General features: G+C 37.8%; 1 protein-coding gene across 5 annotated transcripts in view; it reads left to right on the forward strand.

Annotated features, from left to right (window-relative positions):
* The window catches only part of lmo7b (LIM domain 7b), a 48,189-nt gene extending 36,787 nt beyond the window's left edge, over positions 1-11,402 (forward strand). For 3 of the 5 annotated variants that reach the window (XM_079852402.1, XM_079852398.1, XM_079852400.1), the window contains 11 exons: positions 1,125-1,150; positions 1,282-1,389; positions 3,820-3,909; positions 4,031-4,233; positions 4,930-4,974; positions 5,453-5,508; positions 5,603-5,774; positions 6,924-7,190; positions 8,438-8,546; positions 9,640-9,745; positions 10,431-11,401. In XM_079852402.1, coding sequence (XP_079708528.1) covers positions 1,125-1,150; positions 1,282-1,389; positions 3,820-3,909; positions 4,031-4,233; positions 4,930-4,974; positions 5,453-5,508; positions 5,603-5,774; positions 6,924-7,190; positions 8,438-8,546; positions 9,640-9,745; positions 10,431-10,453 — 1,205 coding nt within the window. In that variant the 3' untranslated portion in view covers positions 10,454-11,401. Of the gene's footprint in view, positions 1-1,124; positions 1,151-1,281; positions 1,390-3,819; positions 3,910-4,030; positions 4,234-4,929; positions 4,975-5,452; positions 5,509-5,602; positions 5,775-6,923; positions 7,191-8,437; positions 8,547-9,639; positions 9,746-10,430 lie in introns of all 5 variants that reach the window. The other 2 variants (XM_079852399.1, XM_079852401.1) reach the window with 1 other exon arrangement.
* The last annotated feature ends 10,662 nt before the right edge of the window (positions 11,403-22,064 follow it).

Consider the following 22,064-nt stretch of genomic DNA (forward strand, 5'->3'; position numbering starts at 1 on the left):
TTTGTCCTTGTTCAGAGCTGAACCTAACAATTTCCACGTTATTTTTTTAAAAAAGAGACCAAGAGATGTGGATAATCAAATTTCTTTGCACTGTTTTGTCCCCACCTGTGTTGTAGACTATGAGAACATAGCTTTGAAAATTCATAGAAGAAAGTTAGAATTTTTCATGCAGAAAGGTAACCGCATTCGCTCAGGCTGTAGCAGTTTAATGCTTTATGGCTAATTGATCACTGCAGCTTATTCATTTAATTATGCTGTGACTGATTGTGATCAAGCACACTCTTAATGGAGTGTATTGGTGCGGTCTGTTCTGTTGAATATTAATGTCTGAATTCACTTAAAAACAGATGGGTTTGCTTATTCTGCATTCTAAGGGCCTGACTAACTAAAGCATTTAGTACATACGGTTACATCTGTCACCCAGTTATGTTAATATTATTTTTTTTTTACACATTCTTTTCTAACTACTGTGTGTACCAAAAGCTTTTATTAGTTAAGCTCTAGGTCTGAGCATAAAGATCTGAAATCGCTCCATGGATTTCTTATGCTTTCCATTTTTCTAAAAGCTAATGCTCTGTCCATCAGGTGCCACTGTCAGCTCCTGGGTCTATCTCTGTGGTAAATAAAGATGGTGTGCTTTCAATGTGCATGCGATACACTGTAATAACTGAAATATGAAGACTGTTGTTTCTTTATTTCTGTTTCTGTCTGTCTGTAATTGGTTGTGCGTGATTCCTGTCTTATTGCAGAACAGTTTACAAAGAAAACCTTGTGTTAGTTAGTCTCTAATAATTTAGTTTTCCAACCAATCAGATTCCTCTGCAATTCACTGTTATTGAACAGAGACAATTCTAAAGACATTGTTTTTTGCACATTCATTGTTTACTTCTGTCTTGCGTGTTGTTTAAAGCCTGCGTACCAGCATGTGAGTGTGAATTTGTTGTGCGCTCGCTCGACCGTGGTGGCTTTGGTTACAGTTTTGTCATATGAGCGGGGTGTGTGTGTGTGTCAGAATCACTGAGCAGCATGAATCAACGGGTTACAGGCTTGGGAAACTCATGGCTATGTGTGGGATCTGTTATGCTATTTAAACGGATAATCTTTGTTTCCACCTCTTTTACTAGGTGGCTCGGAGTCTGCCATCTCTGATGTGAGTCACTACTGTCATTCACATTTAGTTTTTATCAATATTAAAGCCTGATCCTGATTTATTAGTATGCTGATACTGTCTAAATTTGACTTTTTGGTTAATTTATTCATATTGTTACTCTCTGGCATCAGCTCCAGGTTCCCTCCATCAGTTCCACCTCCTCTCGCTGGTCCTGGGATCATGAGGAGGAGAGGCGGCGGCAGGAGAAATGGCAGATGGAACAAGAGCGCCTCCTGCAGGTACCACCAAATCACACTTCTTTCTTAACCATAACCAGATCTTGAATGCGAGATGTTTCAGAATAGATTTTGTTTTTATGGTGACATGAAGTAATGATTAATTTCATATATTTTTGTTTAAGTTTTAGTTAGTATAGTTAAAATAGCAATTTGTTTATTAAGAATGAAGTTTAAAAAAGTGTGTATGTTTATATGTGTGTGTATGTTTATATATATGTATGTGTGTGTGTGTGTGTGTGTGTGTGTGTGTGTATATATATGTATGTGAAATATTGAATTACCAATTCCAATCTGGTGTAAAATCTTTGATAGTGTAATTCAGCCCATTGTGCTGTATGGAAGTGAGGTTTGGGGTCCACTCAGTGATCAGAGCTACACTAGATGGGACAGAAGCCTTACACACAGAATTCTGCAAAGTCATTCTAAAACTACAAAGGAAAAACCCAATAATGCATGTAGGGCAGAATTAGGCCAATTCCCATTGATTGATAATCTGCAAAAAAGTCCCTCAAATTTTGGATTCATCTAAAATCAAGTCCCACATTATCGCTACATTTTAAGCATTACAAACCCAAGAACTGAACCCTGAAAAAAGTCCCCTCAGTCAGCTGGTTCTGAGACTCACTAACCTGACTAACTCTACTAACACTAACCATTCTCAGACCAGCACTGCTTCTCACACAAACATCAAAATAAACCAAATTATCGAACAGTCTAAAAATACATATCTGGAACATTAGGACACACACTGGAACACAACACAAACTAAATCGCTAAGTAAATTACAATTCTGTCGAACTCTGAAATCAAATGATGAATTGGAAGAATATCTCCTGAGTGTGAGAGACACAAAGCAGAGACGGATCCTGAGCAAGCACAGGCTCAGTGAACACAGTCTAGAGCCATCGAGACCGGCAGACACAGAAAGAGCTGGTTACCCAGAGAGCAAAGGGTGTGTTAACTGTAGGACAGGAGATATCGAAACAGAGACACACTTCCTCCTTCACTGTCATAAATACAGTTCAATCAGAGACCTCTACTTAAACAAATTCACTAACTTAATAAAGAACTTTACAGCCATGACTGAAATAGAACAGATAAAGATAATATTAGGAGAAGGACAGACAGCAGCACTGGCTGCTAGATACGTGTGGATGTGTCACAGCCTGAGAGACAGCAGGTGAATGTGTGTGTCTGACCTCAGTGTGTTTCCCTACTGTCCACCACAGTGACCCTCAGTAGTGTGTGTGTGTGTGTGTGTGTGTACATATTAAAACACTGTGGTATCAAATGTTCACATGTTCTAATTTGTTACACTGTTTATTTAAAGGCACTCTATGCAAGATTTGTACCTTAATATAACAGCTTCGAAATCATTCCGATGGTAAACGAACTCATAGTAGGGCGAATCATCCCGATAGCAAACCAGCATTGCAAGTTAGAGAGGTGGCGCCCCGACAAATCTCGCGAGAATCACGACTTGCTTTACAGCACGACGTCACATACATTAACAACATATGAAGCAGCCTCTATGGAAGACACTAGCACACATTTCAGACGTGAATCACGGCAGAGTCGACGAAGAAAGCACGGTCGGAAGAGTGCAGAGACGGCTCTGCGCGAGTGGTATTTACGACAGTAACGTTAAAGCAGGGCTATGCAGTTTCGGGAATTTCTTCGCTGTATTCTCGCTTTTTGCTCGCGGGTTTCTTTATAGAGCTCCCCCTACAGCTTCGGAATATTTGACAACACTGTCGAAAAACTCGTTGGCGACTCAGATACCAGAGGCTAGTAGATCAACGACATCAAAGCAGATGGGACATTCTTTAAAACGTCTTCTTCATTCGGGTTCGAACAGCGTGAGGGAGCGCAATAATGACACAATTTTAGCAGATTTTTTTGCCGTAAAGCAATTCGTTACATCGCGAGACCTGATATCACGCGATACTTCCTGACGCTGCGCCCGGCGGCCCGCCGGCTCAAAGTTGCAAGGGTGGTTTTTCGGCTCACAGGCGCTTGGGGGGTGCGAGACGACCACCATTCAACCCGGAAAAAAGTCATATAACTATTCCAATGACTCCGAAACTGTTCGGTTAAGGTAAAAAAGTTACTTAGTTCACCTTTAAATACAAATACTCCACAGCGACTCTAGGGGTGGCTGTTTGAGAAAAACGGAAACTGTATAGTGTGCCTTTAAATATAAGTTAAGTTATATTTTCTTCTATTATTTTCTTAATAATTATTATTATTATTATTATTATTATTATTATTATTATTATATGTATTCCAAGCTTTGGCAATATTTACAGTCATGCCAGTAACGCAATTTTGAATATATACACATACACTGATGGAGGGAATTTGTTTTGCTGATACAATTATTTGTAATAAACCGTTACATTGAAAAAATGTTGTCTGCGCTGGTTTCAGGAAAAGTATCGACGTGATCAGGAGAAGTTAGAGGAGGAGTGGAGAAGAGCTCAGGAGGAATTTTATGGAGAGGGGCACGGTGGTCCTGAGGTCAGAGGATTGTAGTAACATTGTATAAAGTGTTTGCATTCCGTTGCTCTGCAATACTCTGCAGTCATTATAAAATGGTGAATAGTGAACACTGTTATTATTTACTTTCTGCCGGTAATAGGAGCAGAAATGCCTTGCTGTGCTGTCCAATGGAAATACTACCGCTCATATTCCACCTCCCATTGCTACCACTTCAGTGGCATCCAGTCAGATTGCAGAGAAGGAGGGAGCAGAACAGAACAGACAGGCCGCTGTGCAAATAGCAGCTGGACACCAGCCACTTAAGACAGAAGTGGAGTGCGATTCAACCACAAAGAGTCAGTGGTAAGAAATATGCCAAGCACAAGGTCAAAAATAAGTTGTAGTAGTTTTATGTTGTTCATGCCGATAACATATTAGGATTTTGCATTTCCCTAAATATTAGGCAAGTCTGGCAAAGCATTAATGCATATAATTTCAAAAGACAAGCCCACAAAATGAAGATGATTCAGTAATTTAATTAAAGACATTCAATAAAAATGTTATAAAGACATAACATCATTGTAGCAAAGAAGTCTTAATATATAGTATTCAACAGAACTCACTGTTTGTTTTATTTCCATATCATTGAACATATCACTGGCGCCGGGACAGTCCACAGGAATCCATTTGAGTTTGCCAGCCAGTCTGAGGAAGTAGGCCCGTTCACACAGGACATATTTTTCGGACGTTTTTTTAGCAGATGTTGAATCCAGCTGTGTTTTTCAGCTATGAGCACGTTTTTAACAAGGCAAAATTAATAGCATTAGTTAGTTTTATTATTGTTATTATTATTTTAGCATTAGTTTTTTTTTTTTAATAGATCACACTAAATTACCATGTTATATTGACAGCCATAATTAATATGTATTGTCAATTTCAAAGTAGTAGTGAAATATTCTTGTATTGAGTGCAGTGTGGAGTTGCATGTTCATGTTGCTGTTGCTTTGGTCATTTCTTGCATGTCTATCTATGTGCTGCTTCTGCTCTGTCCTGCTTCAGCTCAGAGGAGTCCTATGGGTTTGCCAAGCTTACAGTTTCCGACAGGTCAGTTTGCTTTTGTGGCTATTTGCTTCTTTTAATGGCTTTTGTGGCATAAGGAAAGATGTGATGTAGTAAATCTGGCAGCACTTTTTTCTGTACTGAAAGATTTTCCACTGTCTTAAAGGGAACGTGTGTATTTTTTTCCATTATTAAAATACTTTCTCACTTTAATGGGAAGAGAAAGTTATCAGTAATTCAGAGTTTTATTTTCCATGAGAAATGTAAGCAAGATAATTTTAACAATTCTGTTAAGAAATGTTAATTCTGATTACAATTCCATTTAGTAATGTTTCACATTGCCCTATCTTTCTCATCACATTCAGTTCTGTCCTCATTGCCAGATATTTTGCAGGCATTTATTGTTGGTGATGCAAAAATAGCACACTTCACATTTGAAGTTAGGCTTGCAGTGGTCATGTGTTTTTTTCCACTCTTATTTTTTTTTTTTCTCCCTTTTTTTTCATATGCTTATTTTGCCTAGGACAAAGTCCAAATCTACCCCTGCACTTGAAAGCCTTCACAAACAAGATGCTAAAGGTCTGATTAGTTTTCATTTTGATTATTCTTATGCGAGTTGTGAGTTATACAATATTATACAATGCTCCTCTTCTCTGGCTTGTCCCTTCATTAGCTGCAGGGAGCGGTAAAAAGAAGGGACAGCTGTCACAGGCAGAAAAGGAACGTCTGCAGATCCTGGAGGAGATGAGGAAGAAAACGCAGCTCCTCACAGACGGCAGTTGGATCCGTCAGCGAAATGCCAGCATCAACAAAGAGTCCATCACTGCGGGATCGTCAATCAAGAGGTCCCAATGAATAAACTGAATAAACATTTTCCATTTATACTGTTTAGCACAGATTCTCTTTGTCAGCTTGTACTACTGTTTAAATGTTTGAAAAGTGGGACGCACTGAAAATTGAGCTTTGCCATCGCAGGAACTTTTTTTTTATTATGTTAATAGTCAAAATATTTTAAAATAGAAAACGGTTCTTTTAAATTATAATAATATTTCACAATATTACTGTTTTTACTAGTGGTCGACCGATATTGTTTTTTTTGATTGCATATATATCATTTTTTTTTAATTAGTATTTAATACATTTGAAATAAATATTTTAAAATCTTCAAAATATGCTTATACTTTAGATGGCAACTTCTTGATTCTTCAATCCTGTTACAGTATTTTTCTCAAAGAAAGTAATTGTTTAAAATGAATAAAAAGGAAGTAAACTGTAATGGGACTCAGTAATCTGGTAAGTTATATTTTGTCAAATTAAAACAAGGTAACACTAATTTTACATACAGCACACAGTCAAAATTAAATTGGATATAGCACTGCATATTTTTAAATCAAGGGTTTAAAGTTTGTTAATCGTGCGTCTCCAGTGAAGCTGAACTCTCCTGTCTGCATTTAATTCACACGGACCGAACGTCACGCACAGAGTAACACGTTTATGCAGGCTACAAATGCGCACCTCAGAAAAGTTAAGGTTTGTGAAATTAAATGTTTATTAGATATTCAGAGATTTGTTTAAATTATATAAATGCATATTTGCTGAATGCTAACAGTGAATGAGTAAGTATAATAGTGTTTGCCTATACTAATAATATAAAAGTAAACGCTATACTTTTTTGCATACCGTTTACTTTTTTTTAACTGTTCTATCTAATAACGTATTAAATATGACTGTTAAACAAAGACCGTAAACGCTTCTAACACATCGGCCAATTAGAAAAACCAATAAGAAAAACTATATTGGTCGACCACTAGTTTTTACTGTATTTTGATAAAATATGCTGTCTTGTTGAGCAACTGAGCATAAGAGACTTCCTTCCAAAACATAAAAAAAAAAAAAAATCTTACTGATCCCAAACTTTTGAATAATAGTGTAATTTTTGTCAACAGGGAATGCATCATTTCCAGTCTGTCTTTAACATCTCAATCTCTTCCCAGATATGAATCGCTGGAGAACCTCCACTCGACCAGCTCCTGGTCCAGGCAGTCCTACACTTCAGGCATCACAAACAGACCCCATTCTGTTCTGGGAAGCACCGGCTCTTACAGTAGAGGACGCAGCAGCTTGGGCCCTGGCTCAGCGATCTTCTCTACTGGTCTTAAACAGAGCTCCTTGTCAGCCTCCAACTTTCACACTCAACCAATCACAACTACGCCTGAGCCCTCGGTCCCTGAGTCCTATTCAAACTCTCAGCAGAGTGGCAGGTATGAACTAGTCAAAGCAACCAAAGCATTGCTTTACATAAAATGCATATTCAGTTTAAACACCTTTAAGCCAATTTTAAGTACAGCTCTTTTTCCTTAAGGATCTCACTCTACCTGACCTTTAACCCCAGGTATTTTAGCAATCAGTGACTATGGTCGGAATGGTATACTCGTGTACTGCATATTGCAGCATATGACGTGGCGTACACTATCGTTCAAAAGTTTGGGATTAGTACAATTTAAAAAAAATTATAATTAATACTTGTATTCAGCAAGGATGGATAAATTGATCAAAAATGAGAGAAATACATTTCAAATAAATGATCTTCTTTTGAACTTTCTATTCATCGAATCCTGAAAAAAAAAAAGATTTTAAGTATCTTATCTTAGTGTCTTAAAATATTAAACAGCTCAACTGTTCAACATTATAATGAGATGTTTCTTCAGTACAAAATCAGCATATTAGAATAATTGATCTGAAGGATCATGTGACACTGAAAACTGGAGCAATGATGCTGAAAATTCAGCTTTGTCATCACAGGAATACATGTATAACTTTTAAAATGTATTAAAATAGAAAAGTCATTTTAAACTGCAAAAAATATTTCAAAATATTATTGTTTCTACTGTATATTACCAGTCTTGGTGAGCATAAGAGACTTCTTTCAAAAACGAATCTTACCGACCCCAAACATTTAAACGGTACTGTACAAAATATTCTGCATTGTCTAATGTATTGCATACAATGTTCAAAAAACAGTATGTGAAAGAGTATGCAATGTTCAACAATATTTCTTGTAAATAGTTGTATGTTACAAAACCTCACTACGTTCCAGGCTAAATCAACCATTTGTAGTCTAGTTTATCTTGGAAATACTGTACTGTTAATTTGTAATCTCTTTTGCGGTTTTATAAATATGCCGTCAAAGAATGTAAAATGTGAAAATTATTATTGCTTCCAGTCCATTTGTTACACTGAAAGCTCAAGTGGAGAGTATTGCTTGCATTGTTGGTAGCAGTATCCCACACAGCGTGCATTTTGACAATTTGGGTATTCCATGGAACACTGTGCATGCTGTGTTAATGTGTACAGTATACATGCAGCGTAGTATGCTATTCCGAACCTTTCAGTACTCTGCCGCCAACCTCTTCTGTTAAATGCAGTCAAATCAGGGAAAGGGCAGAGCAAATGCTGTCTTGTTTCTGACATTGACACTGACTCTGACACTGGCATGTGGTGCCTGTAGGCTGCTCAGTGGCAGGCGGATGTGCTCGAGGTGCGAGCAGCCTCTAGGGAAGGGAGCCGCCATGGTCATCGATTCCCTGGAGCTCTGCTTTCACATTGGTTGCTTCAAGGTGAGACTAGAGGTCACCTGAAACTAAGAGCGAGCGGGCCCTTCCGTGGATCTGTTGTACCTAGCTTGGGTTTTTAACCTTCAGCATTTGGGGCAACAGGAGATCATTAGCCACCTAACATCAATAAATTCTTCTATTTTGCTGTAGGCAATCAGATTACAAGCATGCACAACAAATTAGAAATGGTGTAGATTTCTATCCTAATTCATACTTTGATTCAAACCTGGGATTTATGTAAGAAAATGCTGCATCACTAAATCATTCAAGAACTCTTATTTGAACGTGTTTTAATTCCAAGTTAAATATTTTTTAGACATCGTTAAGTCCAGCCTGTTTTCTGATTGCCTTATTGCCAATTAACTTGACAAAATAAACACTCCTTCTGGCTAACCGCTGCACAACCTGACCAGAACCCTGCCAGTCACTGAACACACCGGCTTTTCTAAACACATAACTATACCGCATTTTCCGGAATTATTATTTTTTTTGTAATCTAAAACACGCTGAGATTTATATTCCAAAATGACGCATGTAATGATTTGTTGTTAAGTGAGGGGAACCAAAATATGTGTTTATAGTGTTGTTAATGGTTTTAAAAGCTTTGTTTTATTTATTTGGACATTACATTATTTCTGAATGTAATAATAAAATGTGACGTACACCCATTAAAAAATAAAAATAAAATTCTCTCAACAAATTATAGTGCGACTTTTATAGTCGGGTTTGATTTATTTTCCGGAAAATAAGGTATTTGCTTTGATCTTTGGTCTCTTGCGTTCCTTCTAATGATGTTTGTCCCTTTTAGATTCCTGTATCTGGTTGCAGGGGTTATTTTGTTTACGGTAACCGGTAACTGCTTGTTTCTTCACTGCAGCACAGGACCGTTACATCACTGCTTCAACAGCTTTGACAAAAAAAAAAAATCACCTTTTCAAATGTAGCTATGGTGGAGGATCTGCTCACACTGACCCAATAACTAGCATTTCTGATTTGGGAGGCTTTGACTTTCTGCATGGAGTCATGGGAACAAAAAGGGTTCTATCCTCTCATCTTGATGTGTATCCGTACTCACTGTTTCTTGTTGATCTTGCAGTGTGTCAGCTGCAGGACTGACCTTGGGAGAGGGGTTGAGTCCGGAGCTCAGGTCAGAGTCAGACACAGACAGCTCTTCTGTAACAACTGCTACAGCAGAATCAGAGGTAAGCAGCAACCAACATGCCATTATATAAACGTATACAATTCAGCGGTTGCTTTGAGTATCCATACTAGGATCGGTGTCAAGAATGCTATTCCTTGATTAAATGACACTGCTAACACTGCAAATAGTTACAAACTACTGCTTCATTCTATCCAAATGATTCTAGATCACTTGCCCTCACATGTATTATATTATACACTTTACAATAAGGCTTCATTAGTTAACATTCGTTAACTACTTTAGTTAACAGACTAAGAATGAACAGTACTTCTACATCATTTATTAATCTAAGTTAATGTTAATTTCAACATTTACTAATACATTAAAATCAAAAGTTGAGCATCTTGGGGCTACAATTAAAGGGAATGAAGCTGAATTTGACAATTTATGGTCCCCTTTTTTAGTAGTCTCCCTCAAAATGTATCACAGGTTTGTGAACAAGGTCCACTACATCTGAAATGGAAATATTAATGCGCCTCCATAAGCTGCTGTAAGGTATAATCTGTATATGTTATGTGTGTGTCTCTCTCAGTTATATGAGGGATTGAGTTCCCCCCATTGAAAATTCCTTTATCATTTTGATCCTTAGCTCAGTTACATTCATAAATGGAGGACTCTGTGAAACCTGCTTTAGTTTTTAAGAGCAGCTCAATGCTAACTGAAAGACCCTATGCATTTTCTCTTAGTCTGTCCCTCCTTCTCCAAGTGACCAGATTGCCTTGCAACAGATCGAAGAGGAGTGTACCACAGAAACGGCCTCAGGAATCACAACTATTAGTCAAATCTAAACACTTTATCCACAGGCTTTATCCACTGCTTACTTTCACAGCTATGACAATCAATACATTGAGACTGATATTTCTGTGATTGTTCTCATAGCGTGACAGCTACGTAGTGAAGAGTTAGAACATGTTATTGTGATCACTGCTGAAACCCCTGAGGTTGTTTCTGTACTGGCTGACATCCGTGGTGAGATGTAGTAAGATGTCATGCTGAACAGTTATGCATTCCATGTGGCAAGTAATAACATGTCTAATCTGTCTCATGACTTCCTAAGAACTGTTTTATATTTTATTTTTTTGATGCAAGTCCTTGTTGAGAACTAATATGTTTAGCATATATGTTATTCTCGTGTCTTTAATATAAACTTTCCTCTCATAATTATTTAATAAATGTTCTAGCACACTTTATTTGGTAATGAATCACTTTTTTCCCCCTCTCATTGGTAGAAATCACATAGTGGTGATGGTGGAGGGAACGGGATGTAAAGGTTAAGTCACTGTTCTGTATCAATTAAATTAAGAGGAATCTTATGCTAAAGTTTTTAACAAGCTGCTTAACAATAGGTGGTAATAATGTAAAATGTATTTTATTTTGAAATGTTCTCCAGTAGGTGGCACTCTGGGTGTAACTGGCATAAATCTGTTATTTCCATTTAATAGATGCTAGGTTCTGCCAATCAGATGGCTTGCTAATAGAGGTTCTATTGCATATAATTGTAAGATCAAATTACCTGGGATGGTTTTTTCCGTGCCCCTGTGCTGGATGCTTTTATTGGAAATTGACGTGGGTTTTCTGTCTCTCTCCCTGTATGTCATAGCCTAGTTAAAACTGGCTAAACTAATAAGTGTTGCCATGGAAATAAAGCTTAATTTTAAATACAAAATTATGGACTGAAACTGTTTTCACTGAAACACTAAACCCCCTTATTTCTTTTAAAAACATCTTACTGCAGCCCATTTTGTCTGCATCATTATCTCTTCATATCCTGAAACGGATACATACTTCAGTCCTAATTTGGGTAATTTAAGAGTGGCTGTAGAGCATCACCAGACTTTTCTGCTTCCTGTCATTAACTTGCTCCCACAGTTATATCCATTCCCACCACTGTAAACTCATTCTCTATGGCTCTACAGTGCAGTACTTAATTGCCCTCTGGAGTGTTGGCATAACAGCTTCCTGCGTTGCTTTTTGCGGAATTTACTGTTACATTTTTTTTTTATTAAAAACTCGCACGACTATAAGCGCTCCAATTGGTTTTGGTGGAAAAATAACCCAACGAGGAACACCATCTGCAATGGCGGGAATGCGGCTTTGTTCTTCTGGTGTTTTTATCCTGACATATCCAGTTGATTAGCATACCAGTGTAAATGGTGCACATCTGCCACCTACTGGCCTGGAGAGGGAAGCACTGGATTTTTGGGTGAACGGTTCCTTTAAAAAGGGGTTTATGGCTTTAATTGACCCAGAAATCAAAATTGAATATTTTATTTAGTCAACCTCATGTCTTTACAAACTAGTAGGACTTTCTTTTAACCATGCCACACAAAAGACGAAGGTTTGATGCATGTCCTGGGATCTTTTTTTTTGTATAATTTACTATTTGTATAATTACATGAGGACTGGTGCACTGTGGAAAAAAAAAAAAGTAATAATTCTGGCCAGGATGCCACAGACATATACACCAATCTTGCTTTACAATCCATATGGATGGTATCTGACGAAAACATAACATACAGTCCTATGCATAAGTTTAGACACCCATGCTAAAGTTGACTAAAAAGAGGAATAAAAAATCATCTTTTGGAAATTGAACTTAATGCCTTAATTAAAAAAATTAGGAAAAATCCAACCTTTAAGGACACCAATTTTCTTTGTGAATGAATAATGTATCGTAAATAAATAAATGTTCTTCCTTAAAATACAGGGTGCATAAGTTTGGACACCCCTGTGTTAAATTCCCATAGAGGCAGGCAGATTTTTATTTTTAAAGGCCAGTTACTTCATGGTCCAGGATACTATGCATCCTGATAAAGTTCCCTTGGCCTTTGGAATTAAAATAGCCCCACATCATCACATAGCATTCACCATACCTAGAGATTGGCATGGAGTACTTTCCATAAGATCATCTCTCAATGCAAATCAAACTAGCTATTAGGCTAACTGAAATAAAACCATGCCAATCTCTAGGTATGGTGAAGGCTATGTGATGATGTGGGGCTATTTTAATGAATCATATATAATAAATATATATTATATATGAATATATAATAAATATGTTATATATCCCCCCCCCCCACACACACACATTTCTGTAATAAACACGGAGATGTAAGAATTGTAACTCAAACATCGTTTAGAAAACTAGCCCCGTCCGAATAGGGCAAATGGCTGCATCTGAAATTGCATACTCCTGAGTAGGTACTTATTTTGAATAAGTAATTATTCCACGGCTGCTAAAAAAAGTATGTTCTATATAGTATGAAATGTGTGTAGTATAAATGTATGAAATACAACATATCTTCTAAATTTCTCCCTCTTTTTTGTAATATGAAATAGTAAATCATATTGGTTTGGAACAATGATAATATTTTATATTTGCACAACTGTGATAAGAAAATGCTGTTTTGATGAACATATGGTGCTCTTCCTTCCCTCTCAATACAAACCGCTATATCTTCCCTCAGTAGCCTGTTCTTCCCAGAATTGTTGTGGAAGTTATGACCTCAGTGCACTAGCCGCAAGGGTTCACATCACCCATAAAGCACAGCATTCTGCTCATGCGTGCAACCAAGTCTCAGATGTGTCCTCTTGCTTAGTTAGCCAGTGACGCTCGGTTCGTGCAATCTGAGCTTTATATCTGCTAGCTGAGGTCAACAGATTCCCTCTTGAGAGACCAAGAGACAATTGGTATCATTCTTCAACTGATTTAAATATATCCAAATAACCCTGTAATTGAATTTTGTATATGGGGGATATAAAAGCCAGCTTGGGTCAGATGATGCTAAACAAAAGAAGGCCACTCAAATCGAATAAAATAAATTGTACCATCTTACAATGGTGCCTGCCACGGATTGTTTTTATTTGTCCTCTGTCTGCAAAAGTCTCCCAATTTAATTAGCATAAGCTATTTTAGCCCTTTTTATTTATTCACGTTGACATTTAATCTCTCTATCTGTTGTGCTCAAGACCTGTATATTTTTTACCATTCCCTTTAGCCATTTCATAAACACATGGCCTTTTTTAAGGGCACGGTAGCACTTCTGTTTTTTTTTGTTTTTTATATGGGAGTGCAGCGAGTTTTAATTTATTTATCTTATTCTTTGCCGTCATGGCAGATCTAGGGCTTTCCCACTAAACCCCTAAAGCAGCATAAGGGTTCTCAGCCAAATGTAGGATGTTTTGCTTTACCTTGCAAAGCATATCCGCAAACAAGAAGCCGCCCGAGATAGCTTGGGAACAGAGTTTGAGAAAATATAGGATGGTTTGGAAAATACCTCCCACCAGTCTGTGCATATTGTGGTCTTTCTGCGTATCACTCCGATATGGTCTCTCAGACTATCTATTACAGGAAAGTCTGAATCCACATGAAATTGTAGATTACTGTACCACAGAGCAGTGAAATGTTGAATTGAAGGAATGAATTGGTCTCGGTGATCACTTTCCTGTTACTGTTTTGGTGCCTTTTGTGAAGTGTGTAGGCAATTCCTGGAAATCCATGCAAACTGCATTGTCTATGTGGAAAATGCGCATTACTGAATTTCCCATAGGAAAATGGAAAATCAGGACACTATCCTTAAACTAAACATGTGTAGTTACAAATGATTAATGACTTTTAATGTCCTGTGTCCTGACAGGGTTTCTCTCTCTCGCTCTCTCTCTCTCTCTCTCTCACTCACTCACTCACTCACTCACACTCTCTCTCTCTCTCTCACTCACTCACTCACTCACTCACTCACTCACTCACTCACTCACTCACTCACTCACTCACTCACTCACTCACTCACACTCTCTCTCTCTCTCTCTCTCTCTCTCTCTCACACTCACTCACACACTCACTCACTCTCTCACTCTCTCACTCTCTCACTCTCTCACTCTCTCACTCTCTCACTCTCTCTCTCTCTCACGTCATCTTGTGTGATCTTTTAGTTGGATCTTAGAAAAGCAGTCCTGGACTGGGTCTCGGCCTTGGCTGCTGGACAGACCACAGTCTTACAATCCTGCATCATTTCCAGATCTTTTCTTAAGTTAATATTAATAAAAGTCCTTTTTCAAAGGAATAGTTTAACCAGTCTTTCAACAACTGCAGGGATGCGTGTGAAATCACATATTATTATTCAATAAGTACGTACTTTTGTGATCATTAGAAAAACATTTTCTATATGATTATCTGGATTCCATCCGTCATGTTCTCATTGTCATTTGACCTACCAGCATCAGTTTAATCTCTTTACTACCGTTCACAACTCCTGTTCCGTGCCGTGGCCTCATGGGATAGTAAAGCACTTCAGAACCGCACTGGGAGTAGTAGTCCATCCGGGTACTTTTAGCATGCTTTATAAATACTGTGAATGTAGACGTACTACCATTTTCACAGTCTGTTTTTCACCTGTATTTCTCTATAGTAGGGAATGCAGCCTTTTCAATGTAGCCTATGACTTCTTTTTTGTTCTTTTTTTTTTTTCTACCATGAAACACAAAATGTGTCATTTATAGCAGAATGTCCAAGCTGTGTTTTTCCATACAATGACAGCTCAGTCAACTCTGGCTTCCTGTTGTGAAGCAATATATCATGTACACTAATTTGGGCACTGGTGAGGACAGTAAGTATACCCTGGATCACTACACATTGGGTAGACTCAATTTCTGGTGACATGACAATGTCCTCATTGTACAACCTCACTACTGGTATTTATCAACCGATAACTTTACATAACATAAATTATATAATAAAGTACATTATGATAAATACTTTGCTTTTTAAACATTATTTGTGCAACATTTCAGCTGTAAATAAATAAATGTTAGCTCGATTGTTTAACCTGTCTAGTGATGTATGTTTATGCTGACATTAAATAATGGTTTGTATTTAAAAAAGAAAAAATCTTTTGCATTGGCTCACAAGATTTGTTTTGTGCTTCAGAAATTCTATTAGGAGAACATAGTGAACATTGATGCTCCGTGGTTTTCATGTTGCATTGTGGGACTTTTTAGCAAGCAAATGTTTCACTGCACCAATTTTGCAATTGAGACAGCCCTTAAAATCTAATAAGATTTAATTTGATTGGCTGACTTCTGCAAATAAGGGCACACATATGTTGTTTATCAGTCCATCTGAAAACATGTCATACCTGAATGCTTTCGAGGATGAAATAAGTTGCCAGGTTAGGAACATACTCACCTAAAGGATTATTAGGAACACCTGTTCAATTTCTCATTAATGCAATTATCTAATCAACCAATCACATGGCAGTTGCTTCAATGCATTTAGGGGTGTGGTCCTGGTCAAGACAATCTCCTGAACTCCAAACTGAATGTCAGAATGGGAAAGAAAGGTGATTTAAGCAATTTTGAGCGTGGCATGGTTGTTGGTGCCAGATCGGCCGGTCTGAGTATTTCACAATCTGCTCAGTTACTGGGATTTTCACGCACAACCATTTCTAGGGTTTACAAAGAATGGTGTGAAAAGGGAAAAACATCCAGTATGTGGCAGTCCTGTGGGCGAAAATGCCTTGTTGATGCTAAAGGTCAGAGGAGAATGGGCCGACTGATTCAAGCTGATAGAAGAGCAACTTTGACTGAAATAACCACTCGTTACAACCGAGGTATGCAGCAAAGCATTTGTGAAGCCACAACACGCACAACCTTGAGGCGGATGGGCTACAACAGCAGAAGACCCCACCGGGTACCACTCATCTCCACTACAAATAGGAAAAAGACGCTACAATTTGCACGAGCTCACCAAAATTGGACAGTTGAAGACTGGAAAAATGTTGCCTGGTCTGATGAGTCTTGATTTCTGTTGAGACATTCAGATGGTAGAGTCAGAATTTGTCGTAAACAGAATGAGAACATGGGTCCATCATGCCTTGTTACCACTGTGCAGGCTGGTGGTGGTGGTGTAATGGTGTGGGGGATGTTTTCTTGGCACACTTTAGGCCCCTTAGTGCCAATTGGGCATCGTTTAAATGCCACGGCCTACCTGAGCATTGTTTCTGACCATGTCCATCCCTTTATGACCACCATGTACCCATCCTCTGATGGCTACTTCCAGCAGGATAATGCACCATGTCACAAAGCTCGAATCATTTTAAATTGGTTTCTTGAACATGACAATGAGTTCACTGTACTAAAATGGCCCCCACCAGTCACCAGATCTCAACCCAATAGAGCATCTTTGGGATGTGGTGGAACGGGAGCTTCGTGCCCTGGATGTGCATCCCACAAATCTCCATCAACTGCAAGATGCTATCCTATCAATATGGGCCAACATTTCTAAAGAATGCTTTCAGCACCTTGTTGAATCAATGCCACGTAGAATTAAGGCAGTTCTGAAGGCGAAAGGGGGTCAAACACAGTATTAGTATGGTGTTCCTAATCCTTTAGGTGAGTGTATATTCTGTTTTGTTTTATGTATGTGTGAAAAAGTTTGTAATTTTCTGTCTGATGTTGTATTATAATAATAACTCGGATAACCTCTCACATAAATGGCGAGTATGAGCAAAACTAACAGATTAATGGGTTCACATGTTATTTGGACATCTTATCCTGTCTAAGTTGCAGTATATGTCTTTGTTGTCTGTAGTCAAAGTTTGGGTTACACAAGACTATATTATAAATGTCTTTTGTCCTAACAAATGCTCTCTATTGAGCGGTTTCAAGGGTTATTTCTGTCTTCTCAGTTTTGGGATATATTCCCATTATATATATATATATATATTTTTTTTTTTTTAGGTTTTGCAGAAAGTAATGCTCTGCTAAAATGTTTTAGCTGTTTGAAATTGAATCAGTTTATCAGTTGAAGAGGGCTTTTGGGACAAGCTCTCATTTTAGAGTTAAATCTCTAGGTGAAAGAAGGAAAGCAGAAACAAAATTAGAAAAAAATAAGATGGGAGAATGAGAGAAACAAAATCCATTAAATGTAGGACAGTGAGAAAAAAATGGTGGAAAATTGAAAGGTTGCAGACTCTGTACCGAAAGTACAATGTAGAATTGATCTATAGGGAGATTCATAAAAAGAGTTTGTGAGCTTGTTTCGGAGAACTGTTTGCATTCTCATGTTTGTGGTCTGAAGTCATTCCCATTAGCATCTTGTAACCTTTTCCTTTCATTCATTTTCCCTCAATGTTTTTGCAGAAAGTCTCTAGTGTATTTGTGATCATGTTTGACCCTCTTTGTTTGCACTCTTGGCTAATATCCATTCAAGAACATGAACTGGTTCATGTTTTGGTTCTATGCTTCAGTATTCTACCCATCTCAGAGGCTGATAAAGGTCCATGTCTAAATTGCGGGTACTTGACAGTAACCAACCTGTATGGTATTGTATAGCACCTGCTCTGTACGGAGTGTAGGAGGGCCATTCTGCCTCAAAATATGCTTTATTATAAAATGACTCCATAATAATAGACCAGCTGTTCATTTCATGACATAGACAGGTGTGTGGTAGAGAATACAGAACTTTTCTGGAAAGACACAGTGGTTGTCATATCCTGCACTAAAATAGTCAGAGGACACAATGGATTGACTGTTCACCTTACTGCTTACACTGACCATATCCAGTTATACAAATCTGCCATAAACACTGCACGCTCTAGTTACTAATCTACTATTATTAATAATGCATCCTCTCGACCTAAAACACTGTTTTCCGTAGTTAATAAACTCACCAACCCTCCTGCACCTGTCATAAGTAACTCAGCAGACCTCTGTGAGTCATTCCTGCATTTCTTTCAAAAATAAACTTGATAGCATTCATAATCATTTCCATGATCTCTCCTGTCTTCACACACGACTTCCCCACTGCTTTTGCACCTGGTGCTCTCACTGATTTTATCTCTATCCCCCCTTACCCCCCTTACCCCCCTTATATCTCTGAGCTAATCAACAAAGCAAACGCATCTTCCTGTCATCTTGATCCCGCTCCTACTACTTTACTTAAAAAATGTGCACCTATTATTTTACTGCCGATTTCACTTCTCATCTCCCAACTACTAAGTACTGGTGCTGTTCCTCTGGAATTAAAACTGCTGTTGTCACTCCTGTCCTAAAGAAACCTGGCCTCAACCCCTCTGACATGCCCAACTACAGACCAATCTCAAATCTACCATTCCTTTCGAAACTGTTTGAGAAAGTGGTCACTGCTCAACTTCAAACACATTTGTCATCTAACAACCACTATGAATGTTTTCAATCCGGTTTTCGCACCCTCCACAGCACTGAGACAGCACTTCTTTGGGTTGTCAGTGATCTCCTTATGACTGAAAGGCTCCACCAGTATTCTGATTCTTCTAGATATTTCCTCTGCATTCGACACAATCTCTCACAGTATTCTCATCTCACGACTCTCTGCTCTTGGTATTTCTGGAACTGCCCTATCCTGGTTCACCTCCTACCTGTCTGGTTGGCGACCAGACAGGTAGGAGGTGAACCAGGATAGGGCATTACATCTCTATCCTCCAGGCTAAGTCCACTACTGCCTGTGGCCCACACGGTGTTCCCCAGGGTTCTGTTCTTGGGCCTCTTCATCATCTACATGCTCCCATTAGGTAACATCATCCGTCATCATGGCTTTAAATTCCATTGCTACGCAGATGACACCCAACTATACATCCATTCTCAACGCAATGCTCCTTTCCCCACAAATTCCATATCAGCTTGTATTGATGATATAAATGCTTGGATGACCAGTAATTTTCTCAAACTCAACACTGATAAAACAGATCTACTTCTTATTGGTTCACCTCAAATTACATCCCGTTTCTGTTGACAATGTTAATATTGCTGGAGTTTTGGTTCAGCCTTCCACCACTGTCAAAAACCTTGGTATAATCTTTGATTCCTCTTTCCTTCCTTCCACACATCTCGTCGCTCACTAAGTCTGCCTTCTTTCACCTTCGTAATATCGCACGCTTGCGTCCATTTCTGAATATCAGTGATGCTGAGACCCTAGTTCACGCTTTCATCACTTCACGGCTTGACTACTGCAATTCTCTTTTCTATGGCTTACCCAATTGGCCAGGACACTCCTGTAAAATAGATTTTAATCTCAGTGAGGTTCTCTCCTGGTTAAATAAAGGTTTTAAAAAAATAAATTATAATAATACAAACTTTGGTTTTAATTATTAGATATAACCTTCTATTTTAACTGGCAAAATATAAAAATGGCCCATACTTTTCTTAAGAGATAATCCGTGCACCCCAGTATGTTTTCTCAGTCCCAAGGCCTTCTATGTGCCATACATGTATAGGTGTCTAAATGTAAAAAAATTAAAAAAGCCTGATAAAACATCTGATCTAACCTTTTTTTATATTCATATCCAGTTTTTTGGTAAATATTGGTAAAATTTCTTCATTATCACTGGCTCTCGGAGCTCAAGATTCCCATCTTTGGTGACTATTTTGAGTGTTTAGGATTTTTTCTTTTACATTGTACTGTGGCTGCCATGATGGAAATGTATAACTGTTCCAAAAAAGCACTGGTAAGAAAATATATTGACCGGACCTCTTGAAACTTTACCCCTGACTTGGAGAATTAATGCATTTTAAAGGATCATTGTACCTGGTTTTGAGAGTTGACTCTTTTGAGATGGCTTTATAAAGAGATTTGTGAAAAAAAAAAATCTACAATTTAATGTAATAATGAAAAATTCAAAAAGTAATAGGTTTGGACAGTGAATAGACATTATGCCACTACAGCAAGCACCCACATCTATGTGCATTTTTTTTTTTTTTTTGTTTTTGTTTGAGTGGTGGGAGGGAAATAAAACACATTTATACACACACACACACACACACAGACACACACACACACGAAAAATGAGAAGGAAGAAATCATCCTGATTTCTGATGACATATAACAGTGGTTCCCAAACTTTTAAGGGTAGTGTACTCTCTTAACATCTTTCTGTGTACCCCCTCTCTTCCACTTAGACTACAGTCACTTTGCCATTAAGGGACAATATTATTCTCTTTAAATTGATTTCCAGGTGCATTTTTACTTTAATGTTGCAACAAGGCAAAGTTTTTCTAACCCTATTAAATGTATTTCATGTTTTATGTCAAATTCTTAAAATTCAGTTAATCAAATTATTAATACAATAATTAAATCAATAAATTAAACTAAATAAAAAATTTGTCAAATATTCATTGGAAAAATTATTTTTAAAATCGGTATCAAGTCATATTTGCAGTGCAGTGGCACAAGCTACAGATGTATTTGCATTGTATCCTGCTCAGAGGTGGCATTAATGCAATTACATTGGCATAAATATGAAAAAAATAAAATGTTGTTCAATAGAAAAATATGAAATGATGATAAAAATGAAGTGATGCTTTTAAATATTAAACTAAAACCTCTAGTATAGGTGGTGGTCAGTCAGTCAGTCAGAGAGGGAGGGAAGGAAGTTTATGAATGGGTCATTAAATCATTGACTCTCCCGATTCGTTCAGAGCCGTAGATTGGTTCACTAACGAAACACTGCTGTGTTGCTTGAAGATGCACAACAGCTCTAATGTGGCTTTTGTTTGAGCTATTATAGAGCTGAATTGCAAAATAGAGCTGACAATATTGTTTAAAATGTACGTCACTTAATATTACAATTTAGTTTTTTTGAACTGTTGCATAAAATCAGTGTCACATTTGCAATCTTGTGGATATTCAGCATTTTTGCTCATGTTCTGACTGCAAAAGATGAGGCAATTTGATTGGATGTCATGTACATATTTGGCCTTTTACGCCACTAATATTTTGCTGTTTTTACACTAAAAGCAGCATTTTGCATGACCGAAATACATGCTCTCTTTTAATGTTATTTTAAGGTGGGATACAATTAAGTGAACGGCAAAATTCTGCTTTTTGTTTGCGTACCCCAGTTTGGGAACCACTGCCTTAAAATCCCAGAATCAACTGAAAAAAGGTTCAATTATGTAACAAATCTGGAAGATATTAAAATACCAGAAGACTTGTGGTCTTTCCCTTTGGTCAGTGTTTATTGGTTTTGTAAAGTTAGTGGGAGTGATGCATGAATAAAACACACAAAGGCGAATTTCATTGTTGTGTAACATTCCAGTTTTGAAAACTGCAGCATGAGCTAGTTTTATCACACTACAAATAATCATTTGAAATATACATGCACAAGAAATGGAAGAATGGAGTGGCTCCATAACCATGTTGGCTATATTAACGGGAATGTGTTTTGTGTGCATTGAAATGGCTGTGTTAAGCAGGTCAACTGCTCTGCCATTTCGTAAAGGTCACAAGTTAGCATTATGGATCAGTGTCTTCTGTTGACCTGAGATTGTTTTTCTCACTGGGTCACTGA

This window comes from Squalius cephalus (assembly GCF_949319135.1).
Source record: "Squalius cephalus genome assembly, chromosome: 2".
Taxonomy (NCBI): Eukaryota; Metazoa; Chordata; class Actinopteri; order Cypriniformes; family Leuciscidae; genus Squalius; species Squalius cephalus.